The sequence below is a fragment of the Panthera pardus genome, unplaced genomic scaffold, assembly GCF_024362965.1.
Source record: "Panthera pardus isolate Hobbes unplaced genomic scaffold, ASM2436296v1 HiC_scaffold_7, whole genome shotgun sequence".
NCBI lineage: Eukaryota > Metazoa > Chordata > Mammalia > Carnivora > Felidae > Panthera > Panthera pardus.
Window position 1 is genome coordinate 73,401,247 of NW_026527002.1, and position 12,152 is coordinate 73,413,398.

General features: G+C 45.4%; 1 protein-coding gene across 2 annotated transcripts in view; it reads right to left on the reverse strand.

Annotated features, from left to right (window-relative positions):
- The window catches only part of DNAAF11 (dynein axonemal assembly factor 11), a 77,251-nt gene that overhangs the window by 25,834 nt on the left and 39,265 nt on the right, over window positions 1-12,152 (reverse strand). For both annotated transcript variants that reach the window (XM_019459826.2, XM_053896145.1), the window contains 3 exons: window positions 9,822-9,887; window positions 5,273-5,342; window positions 4,225-4,320 (listed from right to left, as the gene is read on the reverse strand). In XM_019459826.2, coding sequence (XP_019315371.2) covers window positions 4,225-4,320; window positions 5,273-5,342; window positions 9,822-9,887 — 232 coding nt within the window. The remainder of the gene's footprint in view (window positions 1-4,224; window positions 4,321-5,272; window positions 5,343-9,821; window positions 9,888-12,152) is intronic.

Sequence of the window (12,152 nt, forward strand, 5' to 3'; positions counted from 1 at the left end):
GGTCGTGATACAGTCTACGAAGAATATATAGCAGCAAGAGGGATAGTGAATGCTAGGGTAAGGAGGGGATGCTTTCTAGATACAGGGATCAGAAAAGACCCACGGATAGGAGGACACTTGAATAGAAACATGGAAAAGTTGAGAGAGCAAACCATGAGGGCATCTGGGGGAAGAGCATCCCAACAGACCGGACGCTAGGTGCAAGGGTCCTGTGGTAGAAGGCTGTTTGTCCTGTTTGTAAAATAACAGGGAGGCCAACATGGCTGGAATGATCGGAAGGTAAAATGGTACAAGATGATGTCAGAGGGATAATGGCAGGGGGAGGTGGTCAGGACGTTTCACCTTTAACTCTGAATGATACGGGAAATGGGACTTGATCTGACTTACATATATTATAAAACCATCATTCTGGTGGCTGTGCTGACAAAGGAATTACCAACACTTCTCCAAAAAAAAAAGACTGAGTTTGATAGAGGACACCCAGGGGCCACGTCCCTTGACTGGATACGTCTAATGTAATAAAAGGCTGCACACACTGGAACTGAGATTCCCTCTACCACGCCCCCAAAACTAAGGCTAGTGAATAAAACAGTGCTAGAACCTAAGGGAAAAGATGCCACTAACCCGTGAACAGGACTGCGAAAAAACTCACGAAACAGAAAGTTTCCTACTCCTCTGCCTGCCATCTGAGCAGTGGATTGCCCGATGCGACCCTGCCGGGAGAGCTGGAGTACGTCTTCATCCACTACCACACTCATCAACGGTAGCCAAGACATTGGCCCTTGAAGTCATGGTGGAGAAGGTACGGTAGGGGATGGCATCCTGGGAGACACGGCGCCCACAAGTGAAGTTATAAGATGGTACGTGAAGACAGAGGAATTCCAGCAGCACTCTAGGGATTGTGACATTTGTATATCAATTACATCTATCCACAGGACACAGACTCAGTGGCGGATGTTGGGAAGCATCTGGTGCTGTGGATGGCAGGAGGGGAGAGCCTCTTGGAATGTGGACCTGAGCTGGGAGGACCCACTGGCATGTCGGCGACAGAAAATTTAGCCACGACCCCTGTGACAGGGAGCAGACTCGATAAAACTTGCCTACAAGCACGCAGTCCGCAAAGATCCAGCCCCATTTAGGAGTAAGAAAAGGGAAAATTATTAATTTGATGTCTAAGACCAAATGCCGGAGGAAGGGTCTGATGAGAAATATTATAGCATTTTGTGGATTCGATTACAAATTTTACGTCCTTGGAAATCGTACACACCCTTGAATTTCCACCAATAAACACAATATAATCATCACAGCACAGACACAATCAAACAGGTCAGCTCTTTGCAGTATTCTTTACAAATATTATCATAAAAGGGAACCAAATATCACATCTGAGATCTTCTTTTCGTTAATTTAGAGTATCCCAATATTAAAAACTACTAAAGGGCACGTTGGGTATTTCTGGAACTAGGTTATCAATATGTTAAGTAATGACAACACTATTTTGTGAAGGAATCAAAATTGTACCTAAGGGTCTACCCGACTTTTACGAGATGCTTTACAATTCCAAGTCGCTGCCTCAGTAATTATAATGCAGCCAGATGCAGTCAATTCCACAGTAAGTTAGAGGCCTGGACATATAAATAGCCCAGTAGTTTGGTACTTCAAGAGTTTCTATGAAGATGTCAATTTTCAGTAACGCATACTTTTAATAGTACGCATAAGTAAAGTCAGGGTTCTGGATTTTTCACTTGTGATGATGTTTAAGAGAAGGGTTTTGTTCTTTGAACTTTATAGTCCTTGCAAATATCTCACTCATGAATGAAAACCAACTATTTTGGGGCAAGAAATTATTCTCCACAGGTTGTTTTCACTGACTATCTTTCAGTTTGAGGTGTGCAGTTTAGTGATTTGACAATTAAAGTCTTAGAGGAGAACACAGGCAGCAACCCCTTCGACATCAGCCGTAGCAATCTTACTAGGTATGTCTCCTGAGGCAAGGGAGACAAAGGCAAAAATAAACTATGGGGACCTCGTCGAAATAAAACGCTTTTTGCACAGTGAAAGAAATAATCAACAAAACTAAAATTCAACCTCCTGAATGGCAAGAATATATTTGTATATGACATGTCTGATAAAGGGTTAGTATCCCCAAAATACAAAAATCTTATAAAACTGGGGTGCCTACGTGGCTCAGTCAGTCGAGTGTCGGGCTCTTGATTTCAGCTCAAGTCACGATCTCGCGGTTTGTGGGTTCAAGCCCTGCATCGGGCTCTGTGCTGGTAGTGCAGAGCTTGCTTGGGATTCTCTCACTCTCTCTCTCTCTCTCTCTCTCTCTCTCTCTCTCTCTCTCTGCCACCCCCCTCACTTGCTCCCTCTCAAAATAAGTAAACTTTAAAAAACTTCCAAAACTCAATACCCCCCAAACAAATAACCCAATTAAAAAATGGGCCGAAGACCTGAACAGACATTTTTTCCAAAGAAAACATCCAGATGGCCAACAGACACACGAAAAGATGCTCAACATCACTGGTCGTCAGGGAAATACGAATCAAAACTACAATGAGACATCACTTCACACCTTGTCAGAATGGCTAAAATCAACAACACTGGAAATAACACGTGTTGGTGAGGATGCGGAGAAAGGGGAGCCCTCTTGCACCGTTGGTGAGAATGCAAACTGATTATCTACCTTTTAAAAGTAAGAGACATATAAAGGAATGCTAAGAGGGATTAACTGAATAATAATTTAAAAGAAATAAGAACAGAGATAACGCGTATCGATGTTTGTTGAACATAGTAGTCTAAAACCTTAAAAATAGATACCTCAAAGGAAAAATGTTATTCGTAGTTTATGAGTGAGAACAAAATTGAACCATTCTGAGTCCCTCTATGTAAATTATCTCATCTTCAATGGCGCTCTTCTAGGATGCTTTTTAATAAGCCGCTTTCTATACTTTTCATGTGTCTTTAACATGAAAAATGTCATGTTTCAGTTCGAATGGAAGTTGCAAAAAAAAAAAAAAAGAGATTGCTGATCACAGCATCACACACTTGTGTAGATCAGAGGACTGAGGTAATTAGGTTATCTCTCAGAGTTCCCTATGGGCTATCCTAATTAGCATACAAGCACTTCCCCAACCGGTGGTAGTTACCAAGGACAATGTGATTCTTACGGCTGTGTTTGCCATCTTATTGCCCGACAGCACATTGTATTTGCTTTTTTTACTGACTCAGAGCAAAAATACATACTTGATCACCCATAATCGATCTGTTACAAATCTGGCTATGGGAAAATGAAGGATTAATAAATTATTATCGAAACCTTACTGGTTAATCAAGTTTATTCTCTGGGGCAGACACCCCATCCCCATTGTCCTGTTTTTCCTCAAGACCAGAACCCCATTTGACTGGCTCATCTACTCTGCCCCTTTGAAACCTGAGTGGCTAGGGCAAAGCTGACCCCACCCCAGGTCATGGGAGGAGATAATAGTAACCAATATAAAATAATAGAAACCAAACAAAGTACTTCTATCCCTTTGGCCAGAGATGGGTTTCATTGCCCAAGGTTAAGTTAATCAAGACTTGCTGGGCTCTTCAGCTAAATCAGCCTGATTAGTCCAGAGGAACTTTTGTTCCAAGGTGACTGGGGGGCTCATCTCTCTGTGTCTGTCCCTGATTCTCCGTTTGTCTATCTTCATGCAAGGCAAGGACAAGACAGCGTGCTGTCCCCGTGGCTGCGAGTGCTCCTCTCAGGAAGGAAGCGGGTCTGAGGACAAAGCTAACATATTGGAGAGACCCTGACCCTCCCCTGCCCGAGCCCTCCCTACCTTCTGGAGATGAAACACTTCTTTATGGTTAAAAGTACTGATCGCCATGTAATAGATGTGCTCGTGTTACCTGTCCCACTTGGAAGGACGAGGGGACTCACACACAACAACCCCCACCGCCGCTCTGGCTGCAGAGGTGGGAGGGGGCTGCAGAGGCGAGAACAACTGGCCGAGTGGTGACGGGGTGAGGCCCCCCTGCCCCCCGCCCCCGGGTCCCAACTGTGCCCCAGTCTCAGCTCTGTTCTCACACGTCCTGGTTCTCCTGCCTTAGCTGGGGTGAGTGGATCTTCTGGTTCCCTCAACCAAAAGCAGCCATCATTAGCTTTGATAGGTCAAGTTCCTTCAGGAGCCGACGCGCCCAGGCTGGAAATCGATCCAAGTGACAAGTGACATGGCTTACCTTGGGCATGCAGATCACCAGATGCCCTGTCGTCTGAGATCGCTTAGCAGAGCTGCTGTCCGGCTTCACTTCGGCAGGAAGAACAAGCTGAAATGGCTGACGACAAACAGGAAGTTTGCATATTACGGGAGAGGGTTACTTCAAGAGGCATTTTCATGACAAATTCAAGATCCACCGTGCCATTTTAAAAACAACGTGCTTAGACTTAGGAAAAAAAGAACCCATGTCCGGGCTACGCTTGATGTGCAGGAACTGTTTGACCTGTTTTAATGGATGGTCTAAAGAACAGTCATCGATGACAAACAGCAAAATAGTCATTGGTCCGTTTATGTTAACATGACTAATAATAAAGGATAAAACTCCTTGTCATGAGCTATCAACGTATTTCCATTTTAAAGTCTTTATAGCACTCCTGTGAATGCTCATAATCAGCCAAAAATACTATTTCAAAAATTATAAAATTACAATTGCTGTGAATGAAATCATCGACAATTTAAAGCGGGTACATAATTTAAATATAATCTCAAGCATAGGCTACCACATATATAACCATCTACTCAGCTTTGGAACAGTACTAACACAACAGAAATAAGTTAAAAATATTAATTTTATGGAGCTGCACCGTGGCTGGTCAACAACCATTCCCATTGTATACCACTCCCATTGTATGAAATCATGTGTCCAGGGGCGCCGGGTGGCTCAGTTGGTTAAGCATCCGACTTCGGCTCAGGTCATAATTTCATGGTTTGTGGGTTCGAGCCCCATATCAGGCTCTGTGCGGACAGCTCGGAGACCAGAGCCTGCTTCGGATTCTGTGTCTCCCTCTCTCTATGCCCGTCCCCTGCTCGTGCTCAGTCTCTCTCTCTAAACTAAATAAATATCAAGAAAAATTGTTAAAAACGTTTAAAAATCATGTGTCTAAACAGTAGCTCTCTGATTGGGCTTCTTTTTTCCTATTTTCATATTACTCTCACAATTTTTGAGGCAACCTAGCTGAGTTGCAGACTTAGCTTTTGAAATTGTTAACAGTCGACTGCATTATACTTACCTTCCCTTTGACCATGACCCGTACGTAAGTTGGTTGCACATCTACATCGATTAAAGAGGTGTCCATATACCTTCAAAATCAAACATGTCAAATCTTAGAATTTTCACAAACATTAAGCTTAAAGAAGTGCAAATAAAAACTAACATTTAAAGAACCGTGTTAGGGGTGCCTGGGTGGCTCAGTCGGTTGGGCGTCCGACTTCAGTTCAGGTCATGATCTCACGGTTTGTGGGTTCGAGCCCCGCATCGGGCTCTGTGCTGACAGCTCAGAGCCTGGAGCCTGCTTCTGATTCTGTGTCTCCTTCTCTCTCTGCCCCCCGCCCCCCACTTGTGCTCTGTCTCTCCCTGTCTCTCAAAAATAAATAAATGTAAAAAAAAATTTTTTAAAGAACTGTGTTAAATGAAAGAGAGGTTTACAATTTCCATGCTGAACAGGTCTTAAGAAGTTTGTCTTACATTAATCCCTAAACCAAAGGAAATTCAATATATCAGCAATTTCATTTTTAGAGCCACAAGTACACTTGGCATTGATTGCCCCTCACCTAAAAATATCTGCGGCCTGAAAACACCAGAGGTTTGCAAAGAAAAAAAACAACCAAAAAACAAAAAACAAAAACAGCTTGCCAGGTTCTTTCATGAATATTTTATTTTAAGCCCTTAAGACTGACATGAATAGCCAGGGATGTTGAGCCTACTAAGCGTGGGGCCTGCAGACCCCCACTCCCTCTTCCTTAGCTGCTCTCTGTCCCCACAGCTGTTCTGCAGCTGCCACAATGCCACCCCCCGACCCCCGCAAGACTGGCTTTGCTTCTCCCTGCCAAGCTACCTCCTGCTGATTAAGCAAAGCCTTCCATCTATGGCAGGGACCCCAGGATCGGCTGGTAATTGTTCTCCTTGGCTTTATGAACAAATCAAAGATTCAGGCTTCATCTCGCTTGTGTAGACAAACGATTATACGTATAATTGGACATTTAAAAATATTGTGTTGGGCGCCTCGGTGGCTCAGTCGGTCGATGTCTGACTTGGGCTCAGGTCAAGAGCTCACGGTTTGTGAGTTCAAGCCCCACGTCGAGCTTGTTGCTGTAAGCGTGGATCTTCTGTCTCCCTCTCTCTCTCTCCCTGCCCCTCCCCTGCTCACGCTCTGTCTCTCAAAGATAAGTAATCATTAGAAAAATTCTGATTGTGAACTTTAGCGAATGCAGCGAGGATTCAGAAATCACAAACATTAAGGAGAACACCAGGGCCGCAGGCACAGGCCTGGGTCACACTGACGGTGAGGAATTGACCCCACCCCCTCTTCCTCTGTTACCTTGGACGACATTCCTTAACCCCTCCCCACCTGTTTCCTCACCTGGAAAATAAGGATGGGAAGTGCCCCGCCCCCTAAGATCGCAGTCAAGACCCAGGCATGGCGCCTAGCCCGGAGCTGGCGTTGACAAAGCATCATGCTTGTAATAGTAAAAATAAAAATTCTCGCAACAATACCAAGGCTGGGCAAGGTCTCCCCGAACCTCGTTGAATATCTACCACGCTAAAGGATCACATCTTCTCGTTCACGCGTGGGGCCTCCTCAAGCGTTCATCTGCCCCTCCCTACGAGGTCCTCGCGTGCTGTTCGCCTCTGCCCAAGACCGCCTTCTGCTGGTCCTCTGCAAAGCCCACCACTTCTCATCCCGCAATCGTCAGCGCTCAGTCCAGCAGCTTCCCTGAGCATCCCCTATACACGGACCACCGGACTGCAGGACCCCCGGGCGCCACCCCCGGACTCTGGCCCTTCCTGTGCAGCACCCTGACTTATTAGATGCCTGCCTGTTTACTTCTGGCTCCCCCACGGGGCCGTAAGCTCTAGGACAGCAGAGACTGTCTTTGGAATGTGCCAGTGACAGCCTCCCGTGCCCGGTACATAGGAGGTGTTCTACTGATATTTCTGGATAGAGACAGAAAGAATATACGAACGAACGAACGAATGAACGAGCACATGAACGAACGAACGAATGAATGAATTTAACTTTCAGAGATACGTCCATGCGCCAACGAAGATCACAAGGAGTGTTAGTGTCATCAGTTCAGACAGAATCGTGGGAAGGGAAGGGAGGGATTTTACTACCTAGACAGAAGTCGCACCACTCCTTGAAAAAGTGCACGACAGGGGCATAAGGAAAGTCTTCGTTCGGGGATTGAACATGAAGAGGCCAAGAGAGCTACAAAGAGAAAGGGGTACACATTCATTAAACTCCAGGAATATGACCAAAAAATGGAAAGAACTAAAAGGATGAATGAGAGTGTTTAATGAAACACAACAGAAAGGGAGCTCGGGTTGCTGCAGGGTCAGAGGACACGAAATCAGGAGAAGAGCTGGGCGCTCTTTAAAGGCAGATGGACTGGCGGTGCGTGGGCAGGAGAATTAACAGGAGGTGAGACGGGGCACGTTGTCATGAGAAGGAAGGAACACACGAAGGACTAGCCCTTCCTCACCAGAGCCGAAGGTGGAAACAACCCAAATGGCATCAACCGGTGAGTGGGTGAACAGAAATGTGGTCCATGCGGACAATGGAGTATTACTCGGCCGCAAAGAGGAAGGGAATTCTAATACCCGCTACAACACAGATGAGCCCCGAAGACGTTACGCTACGTGAAAGGACACAAGACCACAAGTGATTCCGTTTATACGAAGTATCGAGAATTGGCAAATCTATAGAGACAGAGCGCAGGTTCGCGGGGGCCAGGGCACAGGGTACGTTTCTCACTTCCCTGTGAAATGAATACTTAGTGGCCATGCGCTTCCGTTCTGCGGTGATGAGGTTGTCCTGGGGCTCAGCGGTGGTAAGGCCGCACGGCATCGTGAAGTTACCGAGTGCCTCCGAATCGGACACTTGAAATGGCTGAAATGGCGAATTTTAAGTTATGTGTATTTTACCACAAGTAAACAAAGTGGGACGTCGGGCTGTGAGTACATGTCCTGGCCCCTCTGATTACTGTAGTTACTTTGACAAGACTCGGTCTCTGGAAATTTACTCCCTTTTGGATAAATTTCAGGATAACAATCCCTCTTCCTTCACTGGGTTACTGGAAGATCAGATGAGATAGAGCCCACAAAACGGGCCTTAGAAAGAGAGAGGACTGTATTAAAATGCATGCATGTGAATGTTCACTGGCTCCCATTACCAGTATTCATTCATTCACTCACTCAGGCGTTCATTCGTTCCTGCACTCACACCTTGTGGGTGCTGGAGACATAAGGAGGGCCGAACAAACAAAGTTCCTGCCTTGACCACACATTTAAAAAAATGCAAGTAAATTAACAGTTTGTCAGGTAGAAATCAGAAAGCGCGAAGAGGTGGGAGGAAGTGCTGGGGTAGGGGTAGGCACTGTTTTACATCGGATAGCGGGGCACAGGGGCCTCCGTAATGAAGTGACATGTGACCAGAGGCCCGTAGGAAGTGAGGCAGCCAGCCACGTGGGCACCCAGGGTGATGGCGGTGCAGGCAGAGGGAGGCGTGGGTGCAAAGTCCCGAGGCACCAGTGTGTCTTGAAAAGGCTGGAGAAGTGGAAAGACCCTATACGTGGACCCTGAAGTCAGACGCATGAAGGACAGTGAGCCAAAACCTACAATCCTAAAGAAATGAGGCAGGGACGCAGCCAGGGGAAAAAGTATCTGCTGGAGGTAAAAAAAAAAAAAAAAAAAAAAAAAAAAAAGCTGCGGGGTGTACCCCTGGGTCTCTAAGAGGGGACTGGAAGGCGGGGGCCACCACCCGCCGCCTGGTGCTTACTGTCACATCAGAGTGATTTGGAAAAAACAAGGAGGAATATAAAAGGACAGCGGCAGTAGGGAAAGCCGAGGGGCCCGTGGTATCAGCGTTAGGAAACAGCAAAGTTCTGACAATTATGTAAACTAGGCCTGAGCGGCAGGGCCAGGGTGGCTCAGTCGGCTGAGCTTTAGAGTCTTGGTTTCAGCTCAGGTGGTGATCTCAAAGTTATGGGGTGGGCGAAGAGCCTGTCTGAGATTCTCTCTCTGTCTCTCTGCCCCTTCCCCCAGTTCATGCGCCCTCCCTCACAAACAGGATTTAAAAAATTAAAAGTGGCTCAGTTGGTTAAGCCTCTGACTTTGGCTCAGGGCAAGATCTCACAGCTCGAGAGTTCGAGCCCCATGTCGGGCTCTGTGCTGACAGCTCAGAGCCTGTCATCTGCTTCTGATTCTGTGTCTCTTTCTACCTCTGCCCCTCCCCTGCTCATGCTCTGTCTCTCTCTCTCTCAAAAATAAATAAACATTTTTAAAAATTACAAAAAAGATTAAAAGTAAATAACTAAACTCTGCCTTCCAAACAGAAAGTCCAAAGTTCGTAGCCCTGGGATTAGGGGTTTATTTACCTCTGCCTTTGTTTTCATTTTCATGCTTTTTAAAATTACGGTAAGCTCGGGCTTAAAAAACAAAACAAAACTTCTTCGTTTGGCAAACCAAATTCCATTACAAAATACTTCAGGACTCAAGACATGGCACTGAGAATGACACCAGAGAAGCCATTAAGTAAACCCATAATAAAATGACTTTACCTATAGACAGCAAGGTCCAGGATGATCTGGTTACGTTTTTCATCATCTTTCAAGGAGAAGTCAAGTCTAAGGAACAATCAATCCGTTGGGGGGAAGAAAAAAAAAAAGATGACGTCTTTAGCAATACTGTCCAGGTATCCCACCCCTTATCAAAAGTAAACTTGATAATAAGTATATACTAATCCCCGACGACAAACTTATTCTGGGAGGTGTTATTTAAAACTCTCAACAGAAACCTACAACACACGCATACATTATTTATTTACCTTGTTGAAATGTGAGAATCCTAAGGCAAACTACATACAAAAAAAGTAGCATTGGTGCAGAGATAGAGACATCTGGTGGTTAAAGCTTTCTTTTCGATTTCATTCAAGTTTGTTAGAAGCAAAACTAAAACGCTGGGATTGCTTATGGGGAAGAAAATGTCATATCTGCCTCCCTCACCCAGCGTTCTATCCCTTCAGTTTTAAATCGTCCTGTCTTCCTTCTTTCTCCTTGCCATCTTTTTTTTTTCTCCTTTCATTGTTGACCTTTGCACCACCTTGGAAAATGCTGAGACCCTGCCCATGATCTATCACCTCCATATAGACGAAGAAACAGAGGTTCAGAGAGGTTGACACAGCTGGGAAGGCGGCCATGTGAGCCTGGAGAGGCAGGATTTCAAAGCCCTACATCTTTCAACTATATCGTACGGCTCGGTCTGAGGTATAACTTCCATAGTGTCAACATACCATTCAGAATTATTTGGCTGATTTATTTTGAGCATTTCACTTGTCATATCATTCTGTAAAGTATATAGTAAAACAATATTAAAGGATGTATGCTAAATCGTTTGGAACAATTTGGCCATCAGCAAGATGTCTGTGTGGGCCCGTCCCTTTTGGTGCTTTCAATGACCCGGCCATGCGGGACTCCTTCAGTTGCTCAAATGACCCATCCCTTTGTGATCTCCTCTCAGGAGCTTTCTTATGTGCCGGTCCCTCTGCCTTGATTGCTTATGCCCCAATTGTCCAGCCAGCCAACTTGAACTCTCTCTTCGCAGATCATTTGAAAGGTAATTTCAGAGAGGTTTTCTACGGTAGAGATTGCTATTCATTCCCTCACGGTCCGCTTCCCCTTTCTCCACAGTAATAGGACCCCTGATTTTAACTAGGAACATGGCCGTGCAGAATAAAGGTGACACTTTCCCGCACCCCCCGCAGCTGGATATAGTCATGATTTAGTTCCCTGAAGGAGAGCATTATATGGCACTCTCCAGGAATTTCCTTAAAGAGAGGGCGCATGTGTCCTTTTCTCCCTCTCTTCTTCTTCCTCCAGTTGGATGGAAGAGACTATGGGAGACCCAGTCATGAACTACAAAGACTACTTAGCAAGCTGCTGCAACTCTCCGGGCAAGTGGGGGATGGCGTTAGTGAGAAGCCGTGGATTCAGGTGATATTGAAGGAAGAAATTATAAGGTCACTGATAACATGACCGAGAGAAGAGTCAAGGATGAATCCAAGGTGGATGCTTGCTACTGAGTTGGAGAACGCTGGGGAACGAGACGGAAAGTGATCGTGGGGATAGAAATTAGGACTTCTGTTTCTGTCATGGTAAGTTTATAATACCTATCTTATAATCCCATGGCGAGAACAAATAGCTCATTAAACATCCAAGCCTTGAGTTCAGGGAAGAGGTTGGATCTGGTTGTAATGTACAGATGGTGTTTAAAGCCATGGAATTTGGTGAGAGCTTCACAGAGTCAACGTGAAACAAGAAGGCAGCTGAGGAGTTGGCCACCACTTAGGCACATCACAAAGAGAATCTGGCAAAGCCTATGAAGACGAGCAGGTAATAAGGTCAAAGAATCTGAAGCAAAGGGAAGAAATTGCTTTAAGAAGGAAGATGATGATCAGTTTGGTCAAATTTGCTGGGTCAAGTACATAGGGCCTGAGATTTTAAATGATGTGACTGAACATAGGGATAATGTGACCACGGAACACAAAAATGATGTGACCGTGGAACACAGAGATGATGAGAACACAGAACATGCAGATGATGTGACCATGGAACATGGACATGATGTGACCATGGAACACGGAGATGATATGACCACGGAACATGGGGATGATGTGAACACAGAACACAGAGATGATGTAAACAGAAAACATAGATGTGAGGTGAACGGAGAACAGAGAGCTGATGTGAACATATAGAAATGATGTAACTACAAAAGTTTTATGTGACAGGATATGCAGACATGGTTTTAAGAAGGAAAGCGAAGTAGGGAACTGGTGACCGAGTCCAGGCATCTCCATGAGGAGCAGCAGCTATAAAGAGGGGCAGAGAAAT